This window comes from Chelonoidis abingdonii, chromosome 5 (genome assembly GCF_003597395.2).
Source record: "Chelonoidis abingdonii isolate Lonesome George chromosome 5, CheloAbing_2.0, whole genome shotgun sequence".
NCBI lineage: Eukaryota > Metazoa > Chordata > Testudines > Testudinidae > Chelonoidis > Chelonoidis abingdonii.
In genome coordinates this window covers 36,038,223-36,062,665 of record NC_133773.1, presented here as the reverse complement: position 1 = coordinate 36,062,665, position 24,443 = coordinate 36,038,223, and the positions used below count along the sequence as shown (strand labels likewise).

The 24,443-nt window shown below is 38.6% G+C and overlaps 1 protein-coding gene across 2 annotated transcripts in view; it reads right to left on the bottom strand.

Annotated features, from left to right (window-relative positions):
• The window catches only part of PPP3CA (protein phosphatase 3 catalytic subunit alpha), a 316,752-nt gene that overhangs the window by 19,749 nt on the left and 272,560 nt on the right, over positions 1-24,443 (bottom strand). For both annotated transcript variants that reach the window (XM_032763032.2, XM_032763033.2), the window contains exons 9-10: positions 12,511-12,636; positions 9,670-9,744 (exon numbers count right to left, since the gene is read on the bottom strand). In XM_032763032.2, the coding sequence (XP_032618923.1) occupies positions 9,670-9,744; positions 12,511-12,636 (201 nt within the window). The remainder of the gene's footprint in view (positions 1-9,669; positions 9,745-12,510; positions 12,637-24,443) is intronic.

The following is a 24,443-nucleotide window of genomic DNA, read 5'->3' as shown; positions in this document are numbered from 1 at the left end:
TGAGCCTTTGGCACAGTATCATGTGTACCACCAGACAGCTAGAAATCTTCAGGGCAATTGCACAGCAGAGGGAAGATAGGGCGCATGGCACTGTGTGAATGTCATTGTAGAAGAAGGGTTCTGCTGAGCACTGACAATATGTCAGCACAGAAGTGAGACGAAACACTTGTAGTCCCATGTCGTCTTTACATACTTAGTGGAACATCAGTTTCTGGAGGAGACTGCAGCAGGCACTCTAATAGCCTTAAAACTCCACAGACATTTTTATCACTCTTTTATTCATTGTTAGATTTTAGACCAAAGAGGGGCCATTGCAACCATCTACTTTGGCTTCCAGCATATCATTACCAAGAAAAACGGATCCTCAGTTCCTCTAGCTGTAGCTGCACCTTTTCTCAGAGCTCTGGCAACCTGCTGCAACTTATTTCTGGATCAATCCAGCTACAGCTAACACAGCAAGCATCAGTAGGAAAGTATGGAGAGGAATAATATTGTTGGATACAACACAGAATAATACTGCCCAACACAGAAAATGCCAGATTTTGTCACAGGGTGCCTATTGCTGATAGAAGAGGGCAGGGTTAAAGTTGTGTGGCAGTAGCAGTGTGGTCCCACGGGACATTTTCTTATCTGTATAGTTCCAGATTTTCAGAGGCTTATGTACAGGTGCATTTGACATTCTGGACTGACATGAGCCAATGTAGTCAACCTTAACGCTACGTTAATTAGTGACATTATTTATGGAAGTCTGCACACTGAATTAGTTACAATTCAGCATTACCACAAAGCACCAATTCTGTATGCACTTCCAAGGAAAATAACCACCTGAGTCAGGCAAACAAAATTCTGATACCTTAAAAAAAATTACCTCCAGTTTATAAAAGTCCCACATTATAAAAAAGTACCAGATCTTCAAATGATCATCATCATCTTAGGAGTGCACTCCTATAGAGCTCCGAGTGAAAGAAAAATGGAACTTGCTGAAATGTCCAAGAAACAGACAACGTCTATGTAAACCGAAGTCTCAACTGTCCAAGCTCCAAATGCAAAAAGAAAAATACTCCATAAATGCAGATCTTTCAAGTCCCAGAATTCAATAGGAAAATTAAATGAAAATTTCTATTTACAATTCACATTAAATTAATGAAATACCTATGAATGCTTTAACCACCCAACTATTTCCTTCACAGATGCCAGAACAGTGGTGGTGAGGGGAGGAAATAATGCAGTTAGCTGGGAGAAGGCAAACAGATACACAGAACTTGCAATCACTTGTAGATGAGTAAGGTGCTCAGATACTGTGGCAACGGGTATGATAGATGGAAGCCTAGCAAAAAGCAATGCATCCCTAGTCCCTAACATGTATCTTGCTTCTCTACATTTGGAGCATATACAGTGACTACAGCTAAAAGCATTCAGGGTGAAATCCTGAAGCCAATGACAAAACTCCCATTAAGACCAGGATTTCACACTCTCCCCTGTGTAGTTATAAGTATCCTATAGAGCAGTGTTTCCCACACTTGGGACGCTGCTTGTGTAGGGAAAGCCCTTGGCAGCCTGGGCCAGTTTGTTTACCTGCGGCATCCACAGATCCGGACAATCGCGGCACCCAATGGCCGCGGTTCACTGCTCCAGGCCAATGGGAGTTACTGGAACCTGCAGCCAGTACGTCCCTCGGCCCGCATCACTTCCAGAAGCTCCCATTGGCCTGGAGCAGCGAACCATGGCCAGTGGGAGCCACAATCGGCCAGACCTGCAGATGTGGCAGGGAAACAAACTGGCCTGGCCCGCCAGGGGCTTTCGCTGCACAAGCAGTGTCCCAAGTTTGGGAAACACTGCAATAGAGAACTGGAGAATTCTGATAAAACCACACAGATTTTCTGAGCACTTTATAGAGCCTACAGTGAGATACTTCTCCCAATTTGTGAGTTTTCCACACATTTCAGTTGATGGCAATGCAGTTGTTATACAACCCAGCTCAGTTACCTATTTTGTTTAATAAGCTACTGCCAATTTCTCAATTGCAGCTAAACTCAGGATGGACTAAGAGCACCACTGAAAACACAAAGTTTTATAAGATGGTACTCACTAGTATTAAGCAGATGTCTAAGTGGCAGGGCTGTTATTTAGAGGTGTCAAATTGTGACAAGATATTTGTGCTAGTCTATTTTATTTTCTGTGCTCCTATGAACAATAGCTCAAAGCTTTCAGAACCAGAAATAAGCCCAACTCTTTCATCCTTCATTAAAGAAAATTGCATGACCTCAAGAACTGTACTATGTAGTAACAGGAAAACTCAATGTGACTGACACAGCAACATGTCATTCAATAAGTGGAAATTAACCTTTTACCCCAAATACTGCACATTTTCAAAATGAAGGCATGGGCTCCACACACACAAAACATCATTCTGATTGGTGCATATAATTTCACAGCCATTCAGGAAAATACATGTATAAGTTATGCACCCAACCAAATACATGTGTTCAGTTACCACCATTTGTGTGCTCGAGTGTTGTAAATGTATGAACAAGCACAGGAGTGCTTATACGTACAGCTCCTGAGCCTCATCATCAGTCATGAAAATTTTGCCTTTTACTGTTTTGGGACATCTATTAAACTGCTACCCATTATTTCCAGGTATTTTTAATAAAACAGAGTAACTATTTGACCTGTCCTGAAATCACAAGTCTGTACCTTAAAATGTAAAATGAAGACAAATGTTTTAGAACAGTCTTTCCAATAAAAGACTACCTTTTGCTCTGTTAAGTGTCAACGAATCATTCTAAACAATAAGGAAGTGTGAGTTACAAGTCATCACCATGAAACAAGGACCACCTAATATTAGAAAAAGTTAAATGGAAGATTTAAATGACAATTTAACAGTAGTCAGAGTTTCTCTTCTTCAGGAATTACAAGGGCTTATTTCTACCTGAACTACTATGTGATCTCAGTTTTCTTCAACTAGAATTGAATTCTCATGAAAGACAGTTTTTATTCCTTTTTCTTTCTTTTTTTTCCTTTTTTAAGAAACAGCCTCCACCTACTCTGTGTTTAGACCTCTAATCACCTGAGAGTATCCCTTTTCTTTTGTGTTACACGTACATTTATTTCTTCAATCAGTGTTTAAAATTCAATTTACAAAACAACTACTTTTCAGAACTAGAAAAAAAAAGAAATAATCTTATCTGTAAAAATAAAAATAAGTATAAACTGTACTTAACCATACCAGATAATAGGCTCAGAGTAAAATAAAGTCACTTTAATAGCACACACACAATATAATGTTAAAAATATTAATTCTGAGAAGTTTCTGACTCAATCGCACCTTCTAATGAATGGTAAAGGCAAGCAAATAGTTTTTAAATGTATCTTTTTTCTGTTTGCAAATTGTCTACAAGTAATATATGTTTTCGAATATTTATTTGCCATTCAAAGTTATTTGCCAAATACCTTCTGTGAATAACTCATGTCTGTAGCTTATTCAAGAGAAGTTTTGAGTATAGAACAGTCACAACTTGAGATTGTTTTGTTAATTTTGATTGGACACATAGGTCACATGGTATTATTTCTATTCCCTGAGTATAAAAACAACTCTTAGAATCAAGTTTCCGGTGTAAATATTTTGGTTTATGAGTTCCAACTTCACCCCTGTAAAAAGGAACACACCAAAACCTGTGTGTTACTTCAGATGGACTTAAATCCATGCTTAAGTAGGAATTAAATGGTTCACAGACTGCAAGTTGGCCATCTGCAGATGTGAATTTCACCTTTTACATACATTCTCTAATATCACTTAAAATGTACTTGTTCTTTAGACAATCCTGCCAGAAAAGTAAGTTGCTAGAGTATTTGCATAAAGGGGGACAGGAACACAACCAAAGTTAAAATCTGTTTTTTTTCTTCAAACAAACATTTTGAATATTATTTTTAAGCAGCTATTGTTCCCAATACAGTGAACAGTAATCTGCATAGGCAGCTTGTTTGACACTTCTAATATTTTACTTTGCCTGAATATGTGATTTATACTTTCAGGCTTAGAAGCAGTGCAAAGAAATATCAGTATAGTCTCTTAGAATATTCTGTGAGTGCAGGGCTAAATGGATGGATAATGCTATTGAGTGGGAAAAAAACAGTTAAGTCCTTCATAGTGTTATAGAAAATCTCAATAATTTAGAACTGTACTTAACACTAGGAAAATAATACAAAAATTAATTAAATGTAAGCCCTTCTAACTAATTTAATACCTTTCTTCTGTGCATAAATAGGATCTTCTTATGAAATTCCAGGGGGAGGGGGAAGAAACAGATCAGTGAAGTTTGGAGAATGAAAAAAAAATAATAAAGAACATTTGACAACATCAACGGAAAAGCAATATTTATGTAAAGTCTGAAAAACAGAAAAGAAACAAATTAGGTAGGGAACAGCCAAAAAGGAAGAAATAGAACATAATGATGAGAAGAAAAGAAATACTGTTCAGCTTAATCTGAACTTAATGTTAGTAAATTATGCAGTGAACTAAAATGCATCTAGACAATGAGAAATTAATCCTAAATTTTGACCCTGCCATCCATACATGCAATAGTCACTTTTTAAATCCTCTTATAATGCACCTGCTGATTTGATAGTCTCATCAGGCTGAATAGGCTGGAGATGCCACTTCTGGGAAAGCCACATAAACCATCCCAGTAATACTGTATACCATGCTGAGGTCTCTTCTCCCCAAGTACTGAGAGGAGATACCTCCAGTCTATATCAGAAATGCATGCACACCACAAATGCTAAAGGCAGTTCAGGGAGTATTAAAATATGAGTCACCAACTGCCCTGTTTCTGATATTTCAGGGTGAAAGCAAAGCTGATATCACCCTCGTGAGCCATTGGCTTTGATCAGCACGGGAGATGCGCCTGTGCTACCTTCACCAAAGTCAATTATGCATGCTTCATTTATGTATTTCCCAGTATGATCAGACCGGAGGATTTCACACTAAGCAATTTATAGTAATCAAATAGAAGCAAATATTATGGATGCAAATTTTTTTTTTAATAATTTTTTAAATAAAAAACAGCTCATTTTTAATGCAATTTAGTTGCAGCCATCAGGGTCCAGGTACAACATTTCCACTGGAGCACTCATTTGTCACACAGGTTAGGAACTGCTCTCTACACACACCACTGCTAAATAGTCCCATAGGGATAGCATCAACGTTGTCAGGAAGAGGTGTGAAAATCTCAGTATTCCTCCTATGAGTATTCTTTCAGAAATGAAAACAAATACATAAAAATTCTCCTTTCCCACTTACCCAAGGAGATTATTATGCAATATCTATTTTTTTCTCATTTGGTTTTATGGGGAAAAAATTGTAATTTGTTACAATTAAGGGACTGATTGATGTGTGACGCTGAGACTACTATATATGCAGCTAGTAATAGACACTGTCTTACTAATAATAGGTTTAGCTGTGATATAAGACAGTGGCTTCTCCTCAAGGTAATTCAGTCTCCATGTCAGCTCACTTCTGAGTCTGCCCCCAAACAACGATCACTGTATTGATCAGTGTCCAGTGGGAAAGTTTCACAGATTACTGTCCACAGTGGAATGGAAGTTTGATCACCAAAACGCATTTCACTTAACTCAGTTTAGTCTTGAAGCATACTGCTTTATTCACCAAGCCCCACAGCTCCCAACTGGTGACTAAATGCAGCACTTAAAATTATGACCGCTGCTTTTTCAGTGGCAGGGTTTTAAACCTAAGCTACAACATTGAAGGTGCTTTGTGACATGAAAATTAAGCCAGGTAATTAAGAAACCTCTTTGTGACAGATCATGAGAGTGCAGCATACAAAGCAAGCAGTAGGTTTGTGTCAAGTTGTCTATTATATTACTGCATCACTTTAATTAGTAGCTCATAAGGTTTTTAATTATTTCAATCAAATGTGTTAGGCCAGAAATGCTGCTAATTAAAATACGATGGTACTCTGGATGTATGTTGGCTAGTCAGAAGTACTCCCGTTGCTAGGTGATATGTATGATGTGCAAACCAGACAACACACTAGTAAACATTCACCCACGACATTCTTTGATGTAACAGGTTACATACCAACTACCATGACAAGCAGGAAAGAGGAGGAAAAATAGGACAGCAAGGGAAAATGACCCAAGTTTGCTATATTATATTATAGATAACTTCTCTGTCTCTTTAAAGCAGACAAAAATAAAAAGCCAATGTAACCAGCCAATGGAACACAAGCATTTTGGAAGGGCATAAAAAATGTTAGACGGACAACCCCTTCCCCACCCCCATTAACAGACACTGCCTATAGTGAATGAGGATCAGGACCGGATAAACATCTCCTTTAAGCAAATGACATTTACTGCATGCTATTTCACATCAACATACTCTGATGGCAGACTGGTACATGCATGACCCAGGTCACTGTTGCTGATTCACAAGAACAGCATGCAGTCAAGTTGGGTGGGTTTGATGCTTTAATTCTGGAAGGGGCTGGTGATGTGGGAGAGGTAGAGGGGTAGATGGTAAGAAAGGAGAACTAGTGGATGCTGAGAGCTCAAATATTATGATAGATCATTCTCTTTCCTCCTGCTCAGTGCTTTTGGCTCTCAATGCAGATAATGAAAGTCAACGAGGAAATGCAAAGAAAAACGCTGCATAGCCTCTGTGGCTCTCACGTCAATTATGTGGGAACCAGGGATAGTGCTTGTACAGATCATATGGAGAGGAACAAAATCAGCATGAAGTCCTGGAAATATGGCAGTAGTAGGCTCTGGAAACTACAGATGGTGCAAAAGAATTCTATTCCATAAACCAAAATGCATGTGTTATTTTAACTATCAGGCATTCTTTTCCAAGGTACAATTCTTTTAGGAGGCTGAACAGCAGATGAAGGAAGGAACAAACAGAACATATTCAGACACGTTATAAGGGAATGAATGCAAAGACCCTACAAAAGTGTAGTCACAAAGGGCTAAAATAATCATCAGTTTACACCAAGGACACAAATGAAAGGCAAATACCCCTCATATTGCCCTGGAAGCTAGGGTACAGCCTTTCCTAGTGATGGAACTCAAGATATTTCAGATTTAAACACAGGTCACAATGCATGAATGTAGAAATCATTCAGAACGCATAAATAAATAAACTAACCTCATACAAATGCACACTTAAGCCCTGATCCTGCAAGCAACTCCACACAGGCAAACTCCCTATCCCTACAAAAAGCTCCAGTGCCTTCACTGGGGCTTTGCACAGGCATAATGGTATATATCCCCAAGAGGAGCAGATTGCACGATTAGGGCCATAGTTTGCATTTTACAACTCTGAATGGATAACAACCTCAAACAGACATGAGCTAACCTGTGTTTTAGTCTCATCTATACCTTCTTCCTGTGAATTTATTGGGTATGACATAGTATTTGATAGGGACAGAATTATTCTAATATTTCTGGGGCTCAGAGGGACTATAGCAATAGAAAGAAAGACAGAAAGAATAATCCTCAGTAGATTTAGACAATTACTTAAAAACCTATAGAAGTGGGAAGTATTTAATTGCTTCTATTTGGAAACCTAATATGAATGCAGAAAATAATTTAGCGTACACATCTGCAAACTGAAAGTCTTTTGGCTTGCTCTTAGACACCAATACTGCAATGAAATAGCTTAAAACGGGAAGGCTGGCATGATACATCTCTGCAAAACAGATGCCTCCCATTCCTACTCAAACACCCAGTAATGTAAAAGAAACAGTGAACACAGAGCATTTTTACTTCTACAGTGAATTCATTTTATAAACATGGTAGAATTTTAGGTCACAAAAGTACTTGCATTGAAAGGCCTATGAAGTCTCTCCACTTTACTTGTGGCCATCATCTTGGTCTCCTGCTAAGAAGTAACTTTTGCATAGACACTTTTAAACATATAGGCTGAAATTTTCAAAAGCTCTCACCGTTGGTCTATCTGTGGTCTCGTTAAAGTCAATTGGAATTGGACCATTGACTTGACAGAAGCAGAGTTAGGCCAATGCTAAGTGTTTTTGAAAATCCTGCCCTGAAAGGTTTTGTCTTTGGTGCCCAAGTCAATGAGACTTATATATGTGCTTATGTGCTTTCCTGAACCGGGACCTACAAGAACATGGCTCTCCCACTACTATATTTATATTTGGTAGATCTGTAGGTCTTCATATGTTATTACACACTGTTTTAACTGCAAAATAGCTGGCTATTTACATTTCACAAGCGAAAGATATCAAGTAAAATAGTCAAACAGGTGTTTCGTCTCTGCACTGATTACCAGTTAAACTGAAGCATTCTCTCTGCCTGATCCTCAAGGAGAACTATTGAAGTCTCAATTGTGTAGCTGTTCCACCAGTGGAATTTCCACTGGCTTCAACGGCAAAATAATATTCAGAAAAGAAGGGAAACAAACTTATTATTTCCCCCCTCCTTTGCAGTTTGTGAATTGTAAAAGTCAATGGCATATTCTCTTCATAAAAGAAAAACAGAGGCTTTTTAAAAGATGCCATTTTAACTGAGAACAGTTAAATTCATAAAATGTTTGTCTCAAACCTTACTTATTGATACACTTTTCACCTCTCCTCTCTTTTTGCTCTTCTCCACAAACCTATTACCAAATTCCTTTTAGTTTATGTTCTGTAGTGATATTTTTCATGCTTTGTGTTCTGATTTTCTTTCTTTCTTTCCCTCAAGTTTTAATGTTTCCCTCTGTCTCTTTTTAGTGCCTAAGAGTTTTTTTTTCAAGAGATCAAGGAACCATGGAGAACTAGTTTGAAGATAAAAAGAAGTACAGTACAGGTTTGCTTGCAGACAAAGACTGCTCTACAGGATTATAAATATAATTTGAGTATTCACTTACCATGCACTAGTTCTGACAGGAAACACTGGATAATAGAATAAATGAATTTACTTTCATGGGACCAAATCCCAAAAACACTGAGTGCCTTTTACAATGTAGTCAATGGGATCTGAGGTCACTCATCATCATACAGTATCAATTCTATGGAGCACTAATGGAGATTTTCCTTTTCTATTCAGAAAGAATGGGTCAGCAACATGTCCCTTTTATATCTGTGTTTGCAATTAACAACCTTCCTAAGCTAGTGACTGTGTTCAAATGGTTTTCTAATGACTCAAGGATCCAAAGGAGAGTTTTCTTCAGTTCTGGGTACCATTCTCCCAAATCTGCAGTATCTAGCATTCCAGAAGCATCAGAAAGTCACTCTGGACCATATAGGCCATTGATTCTAAGTAAAACTCCCCATTGGAATCATTGGGTAGCTCTGCTTAAAAATCAATAGCACTACCTGGCCCCTTATATTCAGCAGATCTTGGTTTTCATGAAAGGAGTCAAAGTATTAATTTCTTTCTTTAAAACTAGGACAAGTAACATTTTTTTTCCCTTTTGGCTTGGGTGGGAAGTGGGCAAAGGGGAGAGTTTAATGAATTCTCTCCAAACCATGCATAATGCAAATCTATTGATGTCCAGCACAAACTGTTGTTTTCAGCAATGTGAAAGAACTTAAATGAGATCCAGAAAACCAGGACACTATCCCTAATGTTAGTAACTGAGACTTACAAATAAATTCAAAGCAAAAAACAAACAAACAATCTCAATGGAGGGCAGAAAGCTCTTACCATCAAAACCATCTTCCTCTGACCCTAATTCATCATCTGAGCAGATGTTCAGCACATTTACCAGCATCTCTGTCACTGGAGAGGAAAAATAAATGAGAAACATGAATGGTGAGTTTTCCTCATCAGTCTGAGAGCAGGCTGTAGCATAATAGTGTTAATGAATATAAGCAAACAAATAGCACCTCATCCAATTTTTAAACTGTTTGCACATTATATTATATTTGTAGTAATATAAACTTTGGTCCGAAGATCTCATGTGGTTAATAAGGGGTTGTTTATATGGTTTCCTAGTAAAAATGGTCAGATTTAAAGGCACGCTGCAATAAGACGACTCATATTTTTTTTTTAAAAAAAAGCATGTTCTCTATGAGTCACTAGCAGCAACCTAGTTTACAACAAAACAAAAATAATTTTAAAATCCTGTTTTACTTTTCCCTGGTCATGGAGTTTTACTGTTGTCTTTTCATTCAGGTTGGACAATGAAACTAGACTGGTCTAGGGTAAAATGCACTGGATAAAATGCTGTAGTTTGGGATTCCCAGACCTGGAGGTTTTATAAGCAACTAAGATATCCATACTGATAAGTAAGATAAAATAGATCATGAAAACGATCCTGTTCATATTAATGTTTTTTAATATTTATTTCATTTTAATAAAACAATGTTCTATGGCTAATGTAAATTGACGGTATCTCTAGGATCAGGACTTACTGTAGATATTTAATTATTGCTGAAAAAGCAATATTTTTAATTTCTTTATTTTGTAACTTGCACTCCAAGCAGTCTGCTTCAAGCTGTTCCTAAACCACTCTTAGCCCATTTCAGACCCAGTGGCAGTAAAAGACAGACCAGAGGGTGTACAGTGCAAAAACAGCCAAAACGCATGCCAGGAGATGGTATTTAGAATTCTAGAAAAGACTGGGTTACTATGTAAAAATGTCAAATCATTAGCAGATAGACAAGTGAAAAACTCCACTACATCTACATGTATTAAGCATCATTAAAAGTGCTACCAGGCATGTCTGGACTTGCGCTAGCTATAAAGGTTGGAGATTTAATTTCAAATCGGGTGGCTATTAAAAATTCTCTTCTGTGATAGCCACAGTGGTTTGACACAGTCAAAAGATGAACAGAACTCTACTGTTCATAAATTAGTTAGGCATTTATCTTCTTCACTTGAAGTATTAGTGGAAACACTTCCACAGTGACAAGGACTGGTGTAACTAACACTGTGTAACGTATATAGCTTCCTACCTTGGTTGGCCTTTGAGAGAAAAAAAATCTATTAAAGAAATAAAAAAAGAACCCTATGTAGAGCACAAAAACATATGTTCAACAGCTTTATTTTGCTAGATTCCTCTAATAAAAATTCTGGATTTTCAGTCAAAGTACCAGAAGTATCACTGAGGACTTGAGCATGGAGTGGGACATGGAAAATAGGGGAGAGAAAACAGGAACAAAAGGAGAAATCCTGTGATCAGATGCTCAGTGTTGATCTTTACTATATGTTCTGCATTCCCACCCCAAATAGTTCTTTACGGTCTGTAGGAGTTTTCTGGGGGACCATCTGCAGAATATGCAACAAAGGTCTAACATGTGAGCCAAAAAGCATGATTTGCCTGAAAACTGGGATTGGCCATATTTATGGCTTAACAAAATGAATTCATTTTACTGTCTTTTAAAAAGCCTGAAAAAGACACGTCAGCAAGGACCCCAGAACTTCCTCTACCAGTGGAAAGACGCATGGAGACAACAAATGCCTTGCTGCCACACCCTGCCCTCAGAATTGCCTGTCTTGTTCACCTGCCCTTGGGCATCGCACTATTGGCTTTACCTCAACCACTCTTTCAAAGAGCCATTGTTTAGAGTATAAATGAATAACTGAAAACTGAGCTGATCATGACTGTAAGTAAAGCCACAGCAGGCTGCATTTTCAGTTGCCTATTAAGATAAAATTGTACTATTCCAAGCAGCTTGTAAGAGTTCATTTTAACTTTCTGGCAGTAACTGCTGTTGCAGCTACGCATTGTATCATATTGCAAGGATCAAAGTAAGTTTCATAGCTCTCTAGTTTTAAGTCAGCTGAACTGTTGGGTTTTAAATATTCATGCTTCATGTTTTGGACCAAAATGGTCTCGCCTCCAGTTGTGTACTTGCCAGTCACAGCTTAAAGTGGTCACAAAGTGCCTATGTCATTGTCCAACAATGATATTTCTGTAGTATGGTAAGGCACAAAACTAATGGCCGTTTCAGGGCTGGAACAGCTTAGTGAGATGTCATATTTCAGGGATTCTCCACCCCCGCAGAAAACCAAGTGAAAAGAAGAGCACAGTGGGTACCAATGTGACATGATCTGAATGTACTGCTCAAGGGAGAAATGCATGACTGCATCAGCAGGTTAGAGGCCAGCTGGTGAAGTATATATAACAGTGACACAGCTGGTGTGGTCTTCTCCAACCAGCAAATGGCAATATCACAATGCCCAAAGAGTTCATTAAATAAATTGAAGTGAATCCACAACTTTTATCTCCAACTGAAATGGAAACCTATTTCCAGAGCACTCTGATCATGGCACAGCTGTTATTACTCTGCGCTGAAAAAAGCAAAAATCATAAAAGATGCAGAATGTGGGAATGGTCAAGGCTGCACTCCCTGAAGCGTTACTTCAGATGTAGCCTCATCACTACATCCTCAAAAAACCTCTCTCTTAGATCCACTTCCAAGTTATTTACAGCCATGCAACCCAGCCCAGTGGAACTGTTAATAGTAGTGGTGCTTGGGTAACCCTAACCTCCAATCCCACTTCATGTTGTGGCTTCCACGAGCACAGCAAGTTACCAACCTTTCTCTCCAACAAATGGCAAGGACCAAGTGAACACATCCATGAAATTTGGAAGCCAGTATGGGTGAGGGGAACAGTTGAACTGTCTGATATTCATAACATTGTTCTCATACTTCAATACTGCAGCTAAGAGGAAGGAAAGAAAAAGAAACATTAACTGCATGTGTGACAATCCCCACCAGAGGTCAAAAACAGCAATAGAACTTGAATTCTATAAATGTGCTACAGAATAACAAACAAAAGAGACTATTATAGATATTTCTGAAATATAAAAGCTAAATATTTCTGTGCTTGTAGAAGGAAGTTATCTTTGATATGGCCAAAATAAAATAACGTAGTTATTATTAGCATAACACAATGACACACAAGCCCTGAACAATGAAGTTTGGAGGAGAACCCAGATGAAATATTTATTCAATATGGGACTAAGATACTACATACTGGAATCACCATTCATTACAATGGTGATGCTGCGACACATCCATTCTGATTGTGCATTTATATATTTGTTTTAAATAAAGATCACTTAAAATTGAATTTATAAAGAAAAAGGGAATAGTGTGCCTTTAAAAGACAACTAAAAGACCTTTTAGATAAACTTTACTCGTATATTATGCACCAGTATTTAAGCATTAGTTCTGAACGTAATCCTTTTTATGATGCTTACTGCTTGTGGTTAAAGTGGTTAAGATCACATCACTTCAGTCTGTTCTGCTAACAGCAATCCAGTTCCATGGTGTATGTGATGTCAATTCAATGGCATAAGTGAAATGTCAGCAAACAATTACTAATCCAGTGACACTATACTGTACACTGGTAGTTGTGTGGGAAATAAATCTACCTTTGTATGAATTCATTTCAATTTGCCTGAAAACCAGCTAAGTCTTTAGTGGTGAACTTCATTCATAGTGGGCAACTTTGTTCCAGGAGCCAGTGTTAACTTAAGATAGGTCTACATTTATGGTGGCATGTAGATTACAGACACTGCATGCCCCACTAGCATGAGTATAAATAGAGCAGATGGTGAGGTATGCTTAGGCAAGTAGAGTACAGACACACCAGAATCCTAGTGTATATATCCTATATGGCTCTCTACATGTCTGAGCAATGGTTCCCTTGTGTACACCGCTATTTTTAGCACTGTTCTTTCCCTCTGCTGGAGCCTTTCCCCACTGCAGTGAAAGATTCTGTCTGTCGGGAAAGGTTCTGGCAGGGGAGAGGCAGCAGGAGGAGACTCCAGCAACTCCCCACTGCCAGAGCCTTTCCTCACTGCCTCCCTACTGCCCGAGCCTTTCAATGCCACATGTAGCGATACGCAGCAGTGTGGACGCAGCGTGTCTCTTGCTGTGGCACGTATCCTACATGCCACTGCAAGTGTGGATGAGGCCTTCAAGTATGTCTATGCAGCAGCTGGGAACAGGCCTCCCAGCATGGGTAGACAAACTCATATTAGCAGAGCGTGAATTAGCATGCTAAAAAGTAGCAGTGTGGATGTTGTGGCTTGGTCTGAAGGTTGGAATCTCATGCCTAGGGGGATCAGGAGAGCTTAAGCCACAACATCTACATCGCTATTTCTAGCATGCTAGTTCGAGCCCCTCTAGTACCCATCTATCCCGGATGAGAGGTGTGTTCCTAGCTGCAATGTAGACATACCACTAAAGTCAATATTTGCATAAGACCTGATGACTATATTATATGTCAATAATGTTTAAGATTACATTTGTCAAAATACTGTATGCAAGTGAGAAATAATCCCCCACCCCCCGTTCACTTCTTTCCCACACCTGGTCTATATAAATCAGATATGATATTGCTGCTTTAATACATTCTATCTTTATTTCCTCGAAGAAATAATCTTAAATCCACATTGTAAACAAGGGGCTATGTGACCTTCAGATGTATTAAAAAGAATCCTTCTCTTTCTCAATCCCTCCATTTTGTGCCAACCATCATGGTACCTGGGTGGCCCAGGACATTCTGGAGCATAATTTCTCAGGGTATAGAAGGTGGCTGACATAATTTATGCAATCTCCTTGCCCAATCAGACAATTTTTGTTTAATAAATCATGTTTGACTCTTGCGCATTCTGTAGTCACACAGTTGGTTACGCTGCTTTCCAGTAAAAGGAGGTGGCTAAGCACTGCTTGTCTGACTTCAACAGAAATGGGACAGCTAATGTCAGTCCTTTCAATAAGCATTCTTCATATTTTGCCTGAGGTCACCAAAAGGAGATCAAGAGTCATTCTCTTCATATGTGGAAAAGCATGTATTTCATTACTGGCTGTGCGGCAAGAATGAATCAAGGCTGTTTGGAAGCCAAATGAAAAAGGCGTATTTAATTATTTGAAGATGTATTTAGTGCACTAATGCTCACAAATAATCATTTTACTGAGTTTAGCTGGTTTCCCTCCCCCACTTTTCTTTTTTCCATTCATTAAGGAAATGTTAAAAAATTGAGAAAGTTAAAAAAAGAATTTTTACAATTAACTTTGGGAAGAAGTCTCTAGAAATGCCCCATATTCATTAACAGGGCAGTAGGTGAAACATCAGCCAAAATATGAATGCTTTTTAGTATTCTTTCAAAAAAGTGAAGGAAATTAATAATTGATTCTGAGATCTTCTAAATGCTACTCTCACTTACACCAGATTAATAATGCATCTATTTGAACTGCACATCCATATGAATTAGCTTTAAAATAACAATTGACACTTCATTTCAAACTTTTCCTCCTATTTCTAGGGTAGTGAAGTTTCCTATAAATTACCTGGCCAGCGAAGGAGAAATACACTGTATAACAGATACACATAAAGTAGAGAAATTCCCCTATGTAACATCATATTTACAAAAGAAAAAAAAATACTGCACAGTAGTTTCAAAGTGCCACACAGACTTTTCTAAATTTGTAATTTTAAATGTTTTTAATTTTCAAATATGGTACAGAACATCATTAGTTTTTTGTGTTACGCAACCAAGCAAGATGCCTTATAATGTAATCACAGGAAGAGCTGGTTTATTCCTATAATTCAGACTACAGTTTAGAAGACGGTAGTTTGCAGTGCTTTAGGGAGGAGCAAAACTGCAGCTGCGTCAAGAACACCACACTTCCCGGCAACATTACCAGTTTACCTGACCTTTTTAAACCTAGAGGTTCTCTTCTCCCTGCCCTGCTATTTTGTTTCTTGAAATGAGATATTTAGCTTCTCCTCCATAGCTCTAATGGTACTTCCCTAATAGAAAGGAGAGCTTCTGAACCAATGAAGAAGCTCCTTGTTGTTAGTTCAGATGTTTCTGTAACTTCAGAGTACATTAACTCCTCACTTAGAGTCATCCTGGTTAATGTTGTTTCGTTGTTATGTTGCTGATCAATTAGAGAACATGCTCGTTTAAAGTTGTGCAATTCTCCCTTATAACGTCGTTTGGCAGCCGCCTGCTTTGTCCACTGCTTGCAGGAAGAGCAGTCCATTGGAGCTAGCTGGTGGGGGCTTGGAACCAGGGTGGACTGGCAGCCCCTCATCAGCTCCCCGCTCCCCTAAGTTCCCTGTGCAGCAGCTGCTCAGCAGACTATCAATTGCCGCGCAGTGCAGCTGTCTGTCCCCACACTGCCATGTGTTGCTCCTGCCCTCTGCCTTGGAGCTGCTCTCGGAAGCCTCCTGCTTGCTGTGCAGAGTGGGGGGAGGAAGGGACTAATGTCAGGGGTCTCCCTCCCCTCTGCTCCTGCACCCCACTTACCCCATCTTTACTGGGGGGGGCACGGACAACATGACATGGCTCAAGACAGGGGGAACTTCCTAGGAGCTGCTGCTGTCTCAGCTTGCTGATCTACTTAACAAAGCAGTGTACTTAGAGTGGGGTCAGCCTACTTAAAGGGGCAGTGCGAATCTCTCTCGCTCTCACACGGTGTGTCTCTCTCTGTCTGCCCTGTTGTCTCCCCTCCCTCCATTTGTGCTGCCTTGTAGAGCGTGAGGCTACATAATAACGAGTTAACCCTTGAGGGCTCAGCTGAGTGCTAGTTCATCATTCAGCAGTAAGGCATTCCCTGGGAAATATCCCACCCTCTTCTACCCTCTGACTTCACCACCTCAACTACGCTTCACAATCATCATCGCTGTGTACAGTATTAAATTGTTTGTTTAAAACGTATACTGTGTGTGTATATATAATATATAGTCTTTTGTTGGGTGAAAAAAAATTTCCCTTGAACCTACCCCCCTCTATTTACATAAATTCTTATGGGGAACTTGGATTTGCTTAAAGTTACATTTTTCAGGAACATAACTACAACATTAAGTGAGGAGTTACTGTATCAGGAGAGATTCTATCTCCCTCATTCCTCCAATAAACTCGGTGCCAAAAGGAGTGGGAACCTTAGCTGTTGCATGTGACCCAACTGTCCTGGAATAACATTTATCTTTGGAATTTTTCATGAGCACTAGTTTGCAGGGTATCTGATCACTGAGGTGAAAAAAAAAAAAGGGAGCCACAGGATGCATTCCTTCAATTATAAAACAATCAAGACAAAAGAGAAAATTGAATCTCTTGAACATCAGTGATGTCACTAAGTGGAAATCACACTGGTCCAAAGATCTGGCACTTGATACATTCACTCCTGGATCAGGACCAACAAAAGCACTATGACATCAAGAAGCCAGTTGTAGTTTTAAGATCTATGATAAAAAACCAGAGCAAGAAACTTATGGTTTGATTAATAGCCATATGAATTCTAATATGATTTTAGCAATCACTATCCTAAGGAACATGGAGATTTAGGAACCAATATTTTATAACATCTTATATAATCTACCTATGTGGAATTGCAAATTGTAGTATTGATTACTAACATTAGTAATTTGTGAGACATCAGCTGCTAACAATGTAAAATATATTACAGGTACCCCCCTCAAAACTTTAACTGTTTTATGAAGACAGAATTTTAGTCACTGGCAGGGATTTTTTTTCATTGTTTTTGGACTTTTTTGTTAAACGGATAAGAAAAACACGATCCATAAAAAGAACAGGTTTATGGGGTGAAATCCTAACCCCACAGAAGTCAATGGAAAACTTTCCAATAACTTCAATGACGGCAGGATTTCACCCATGAAGAGTAACTCTTGGCAATCAGACCTGAGTACCTTTTTTTTTTGAAAGACCAACAATTACTGGATGAAAGGAATTATATCTTGATTTTAGTATAGCATTTGATACAATCTCTCACAAAATTAATTTGTATTGATTTGAACATATTAACATTGCCAGTGTGGGCTGATGACTGGCAGCTCAGTAAGCAAACAGCAAAGATAAAACAGCAATGATTTGAGTTAAGGAGAGGTATCTTGGTGGGTTGTCTAGGGTGTAATTGAGGGCAATGTCTAGTAACATGCTGCAAGAGTTGGTGTAATGTACATGGGCAGTAAACAGCTCCTTTTAGGATATGGAAGAGGGGGTCAAGAATACTAACGGGACTGGATTTGTGGATCCTGAACAGGGAGGAACTCTGACCACTAGTGAGGGGAAAAAAATGTAGAGAAGTTATAAAGGGCAAAGTGAACAAAATGAGAGTCAACTTGAAAAAAAACAGCTCCACAAAAGAGCAAGAAAATTCATCAGGTAACCTGAGGTATTGATTTATGAGGAAAGATTCAAAGAGTTAAACTCTTAATATGGGAGTTAAGGTTGCAAGTACAGTAAATTTATTGTAACAAACATGACAGGGATGTAGCAATTATTCCAAAATCAAGAGTTATAAATCCAAGAAATTCAGAATTAAGGTTACCCTTAAATTCACACATATTAAGATATAGAAATGCAGAGTCAGGACATCCAGGTAACCCTGCTGGGTAGCAACATCTTGCAATAACCACATAGATAAGATTAAGACAGTTTAGAATGTGTGGCCCCAGATTAGATTTAAATGATTTTTAAATATATACTAGGTTTTCTCTTTTCTCCTTTCATTGTGTCACTCTTACAAAACGGTCACTGCTTCCTACTATTTCCTAAGAGAGTGAAGCCAGTATCTTATGGCCTCAGTGCCCTTTAGAACAATAGGAAACTGGTGGTGAAATTGAGACAATCATCTAACTGGGGGCAATCTATAACCTTGGTCCCACTGACAACAATCAGGAATGGCAATCATTTTGAAATACGCCATTTCTCAGCGGAAATCTCTGTAATGGAGCATGATTCTTCAGCCTCCGTAAAAGGAGAAACTTTCAGTTATGAATAATGAGAAAAAATTATTAATTATAAAAGAAGTCTTCAGATGTATCCTATGCAGAGTTTCCATGAGTGTTGCTATAAAGGACATCTGAAGCATCTGTGTAATTCGTACACTAAGATCTTTCAGGAAAAACGTGGTTTGACATTGGGTGCTAAATTTCTTAATGGAATCATCTTAAAATTAATTTTTTACTAACTAATCAATCAACCCTGCTTGTAAATGATCAGAAAATTCATTCTGTGCTCAGAGAATAAATTTTGTAATTTTGGGGAGGATATACTGCATTCCATATACAAAACAAAGCACTGGAATCCCTGCTTTAAAGTGAAAAGCTCAACTTTAACAATGGAATCATGAGTTGTGCTCCCATATAGTATAACAGATTGGCCTAACTACTGACTACATTTCATGCATGACAGGGCAGGCTGGGGAAAAGGGGTGGTAAAAATACTGGAGGGTGGAAATAGTAACAAAGGGAAAGGAAATATTTAATGTGGTACACAAGGTTATGACTAGAGTAACAGGATGAAATATAAAAAGGAAAAATTTAGGTTGAACATACCAGGAAAACCTTCCCTAACAGTAAGTTCTATTTAAACCATAGAATAATTTCTCCCAAAGAAATAGCCAAATTCCCAGTTCTTGGGACTTTGATCAGTAGATCAAATAAGTCACTTGTAGTGAACATGCTTACACTGGCAATTATACTCTAATCATTTTGTATCATCTTTGTTGCTATGACAACAGGTGGTCTTTTATATAAGCACAGTGAGCAATGCTAGAGAAAACTGATAGGTTCGATATGATAAAACAAAGATGATAAACAAATCAGATTATTACATCATTCCTCTGTCCCTTATGGTACTATTTCCCAAGTATCTCTGTTTTGAGATGTGCTACCGGGCACTTTTCCAAGGTAAAACTAATTTTGTTATTGTCTTTCTATATCCCTTTGGATTACTTATCTATCTCAGTTGGTGTCCACAACATCTCCCTTTTTGCTGTCTTCTGTGAATTTCTTAAACACACTATTTACCCCTTTTTCTAGGGCATTAATGAATGTTTCGCAAATAATCAATGTAGAGGCTGCTTTCTTGCTTTTTATAGTACTGTAGATCCCCTTGCATAATCTGTTTCTCTCTCCTGATCTCATTTTTTGTATTAGCAACACACTGTGGACTTTAAAGGGTTTAGGAAGACATATCCTGTTATTCTTGTCAAAATGTTCCAACTCCCCAGTGGATATATCAGTGTTATAAGATGTAATCTTAAAAACAAACAAACAAACGAACCCTCCAAGACAAGCATTTGCCTTCAGATAGCTAGTTAAATTGTTCATTCAACCAAAAAATCCTCTATTTTTAAAAGTGACAGTCAGACACTAAAATATAAACTTATTGACAAACAGAAATGATTGACTACCACTGAGTACTGTACAATTTCCCATTTCTGTATCCATTGTCCCAGCAAAAATAGCACTACTGTACATCCTGATGTCCTAAACAAATGTAAAAAACAAAAGTGAAAAATACTGTAATAAGTTAAAATACTTACATACTGTACATGGGCTACTGATCAACAAATACTCTATTCTTTACCCTCCATATCCTGTTGCCATAAGGAATTTCAACATTGTTCAGAAATAGACATGACTCTTCAGAAAAGTTGTTATATAGTACAGCAGTACTGTTAAGTGCCTCATTTGATAAAATCTTAGCTTGGCTTCGTGTGTGGACTTGGGAATAACAGATCGTGATGGGCTCACTGCAATTCACAGACATGGCTGCACTCACCCATGCAATATGCATGGAGCTTTTGTTTCAACATACCTTTTCCTCAAGGCCTCATAAAACCATCATATTTAAAATATCACAATCAGGTAAAGATTATTTTCTTGCACTTGGGGATCTGCATTTCTTATCAAACAAGGGTCATACACTGGAAAAACATGAATGTACCAGTATTTCCTATCAGAACATTTTTCTTTATATGCAGATAGCTACAGAATGCACTAAAGAGCACCATATAATTCACTAAAAAGTTTAATTTTTTTTTCTATCACGCTTCTCACCATAATATCTGGCACCTCAAAAACCTTAAAGAATTCCACATCTGCAGCTGTGTTGACAAAGAAGCACGAGATAGCAAAATGTAGGGCAACATATTTCCTTCAACCTGTATCGCTGAGAGTTTTATCTTTTTAAGTAACTAGGGCTTGTTTCATCGCTGCATTACTATTGTTTTATGTTGGTGTAACTTCTGAGATTGCAAACCTTCCAACCTACCCTTTCTCGATACCACAGCGCCCCATCACATTCGCTCATTAGAAAGATTAAAATATATCTGATCATCACTTCTAGTCTGCTGACCAGTCTTCTTAGTTTCCTCAAAATCTTACTGTATTAATCTACAAGCGACATATAACAAACCACACATACCATTTTATGTGCAGGTGCAGGTGTAAGTCAAAACTAGGTGCAAATTTCTGACTTTTTATTACAATAAAAGTTGTTATCTGGCACTTTATCAACCAGAAAGCTCTATAAACTGGCATTTCTGATCTTCATTTAAAGTCTGGTTTATAGTCTAGTTGGCGTGGGGCCAGCAGGCTCCCTACCTGGCTCCCTGCAAACAGTGATATGTCCTTGCTGCTCCTAGGTGGAGGAACGGTCACAGGGGGGCTCAGTGTGCTGCCCCAACCCCGAGCACTGGCTCTGCAGCGCCCACCGGGCGGGAACTGCAGTCAATGGAAGTTGCGGGGACAGCACCTGCGGGAGGAGGCAGCGCGCAAAGCTATCTAGCCATACCTCCACCTAGGAGCAGCAGGGACATGTTGCTGCTTGTGAGGAGCTCCCCGAGGTGAGCGCTGCCCGTATTCGGCACCCCAAAACCCTTCCCACACCCCAACCTCCTGCCCCAAGCCCTCTCCCACACCCAAACTCTCTCCCAGAGCCCATGCCCCACACCCCCTCCTGCTCTCCAAACCCTTGCCCTGAGTCCCCTCCTGCACCCAAACTCTCTCTCAGTTAACCGGAACTCTTGACTTACTGGCACCCCACATTCCCCCAACATGCCAAATAAAGCTTTTACTGTAGTTTGTAATGTATAAGCCAGAGGCACCTGAAAAAAATCATGTGATTCCAAATTTGAAGTTTTAAGGGCAATTTCTAACTCATTACAGCTCAGAAGCAAATTAGAATTTTCTGAAGCTCTTCAAATAAATTGACCGTCTTTACTTAGAGATTACATGCTGTGAATTTGGACAAGGACTAAGGTTTGTAATTCAGAAAGTGTCCTCAGTCAACATGAACTGCTCTAAGAGGAAAATGGCACAATGCTTCCTCGGGTCCCAATCTCCTCTGACGTGGACCAGACATTCCCTCATGCAGTCTTGGTACATGCAGTTTCTGCCCCTGAGCTTACATGCTGGTAAGTCACTAGTTGCAGTTCTGTAGGAAGCCTTTACTAGGTCTTCTCTCACCTCCACTGAAATTGGCCAGTCAGAATCACTATATTATTAATGGATGGATCTGCTGCAAATCAAGCTACAGTCTACAAAGAATATCCCAAACCGTGACATTCAGAATCATGGCATTTTCTTTCCCTGGACTGAGTCAGCAGCAGATTGCAGGCAAGACTGAAGTGCACAAGCAATGCAGTGTGTAAAAGTTTCTATAGCACACTTGGAATGCCTTACCCAGTCATCTCAATCTTAGGAGAAAGTGGGTTTTTTTTTCCTTGCAAGAAATTTTGACAAAAATTCATTCAAACGATATTTAGGCTCAGCCTTAAATTAATTAAACGCAACACATTAGAGAGAGTGATCCTCTGGCATATTGGAACAGATCTTAATCCATTGTTAATTTGACTTTAGCTCACTTGGACCAAATAGGGAGAGGAACTGAGCACCTGAATGTCAACAGCAGTTGTAGATAATCAGAATTTGCAACATAATGGTTCTTTATCAGAAAGGCTTCTGAATACTGGGTCATCTTATCTAATCTGTGGTCTGTCATACCTAGAAATCATGGAACAAGTAAGATGACTCATTTCTGATACTGATATGATAGAGAGGCATTCCTCTGTTCATCCCCTGACATTTGGGGATTTAAAAATCAGATGCTGAGTTCTATTTTACCATTGTTCTTGTGTGTCAAATGCTTGCCATAATGACAGAAGCCTGTACTATCAACCCCCATACTCCTAATACTAACACTTTAAGAAACACAATTACAGGCAAATCTGAAATGCTGGTCCAGCCTACTTCACTACTATGGACCCGCTAAGGGGAACTACTGGTATATGCTTGATCAGAAATCTCTCCCCCACAAACAACACTTTTCTTTGCCCTGACCTGTTGATGCTGCAAAACTGCCTTACATTTGTCTTTACTGCACTGTCAATTCTTAAGTCTCTTGTGCTGATCTGTGTTGCTAGGACTCAAAATATATTTGCTTAAGCACAGTTCCTACATCCTTTATTTTCTGCATAAATAGCTACTGGTAGCAAGGCTTTGATGTTGGTAGTAGTGTACCTTTAATAATTTTTTTTTTTTTGCAAGTTAACATGCATTTGTATTATGCCAAAATATGCTAAATCTAGCTTCTAGCAGTGAACCAATTTCTTCCCTCACATATAGTAAAGCATTTGCATAATAGCTTTTTAAAGTGCTTAGAAGTTTTATACAATAACCTATTAAAATCATGCTAGCGCTGAAGTCTCTTTTCTTTTGCACATTTTATACCAAATACTTTCTTTATCTATAGGCAAGGATTGAAAACTCCATCTGTCCCCTTAGGAAAGCTAAAACACCTTGTAATGGGTTAATAGGTCGGGACCATGGAAACGGTAGTCTATAACGAAACTCTCCTCATTAACATGGTAAGGAAAAAGTAGTTATGGAGGTCTTTATAGTCCCCATATTTTCTTTCACCTATAGGGTGACCAGATGTCCTGATTTTATAGGGACAAAACCGATTTGTGGGTCTTTTTCTTATATAGGCTTTTATCCTCCCACCCCTGTCCCGATTTTTCACATTTGCTGTCTGGTCACTCTGTTCATCTACCAAAGCATATTAGTTTTATTCCAGCTGGAGTAGCAGAAAGTGAAGATATCCTGCTGTGTATATTGGATTTAGCAGTAAGAGTTATTGGAATGCTCTGATTTAGAACAGCTCTTTTTCTGCAACTCATTAGGGGAACTTACAGTCACTGTAAGTGCTGTAGTGACTGTTGTAGTAACTTAATGTTAGCTGCATCCACTTGTATTTAAGTTGTGTTGAGTCTTCACAGAGTGGCTAGTTTGTTTTTGTATATTTTCCTCTCTTTGCACTATATGTAAAAATGATTAACAAAACAAAACATGAAATAGGGTGCTCAGATACTATGGGCTCTATAAGAATCTAGATTATATTAGGACTGAGACTTTTCTATATTATGCCCATTAATCTTACAAGTAACAAAAGGCCAGATGGCTTATTTTAAAAAGTAGCAGAGGGCTTAGAAAATCTCAACCACAGATTTTACAAAGTGCTTCCTTCGGTTATTAGAATTGTTGCCAATTCAATTCCCTAAATAAAATTTTATTTAACAACTGACACTCAAAATACAAAAGTATCCAAGGACATATAAGCCAGAAACATACAAGTATGTAGCTATCTGTATATATACATACCCATCTGATTGGTACACATCTCATTAAATTTATATTCGTAA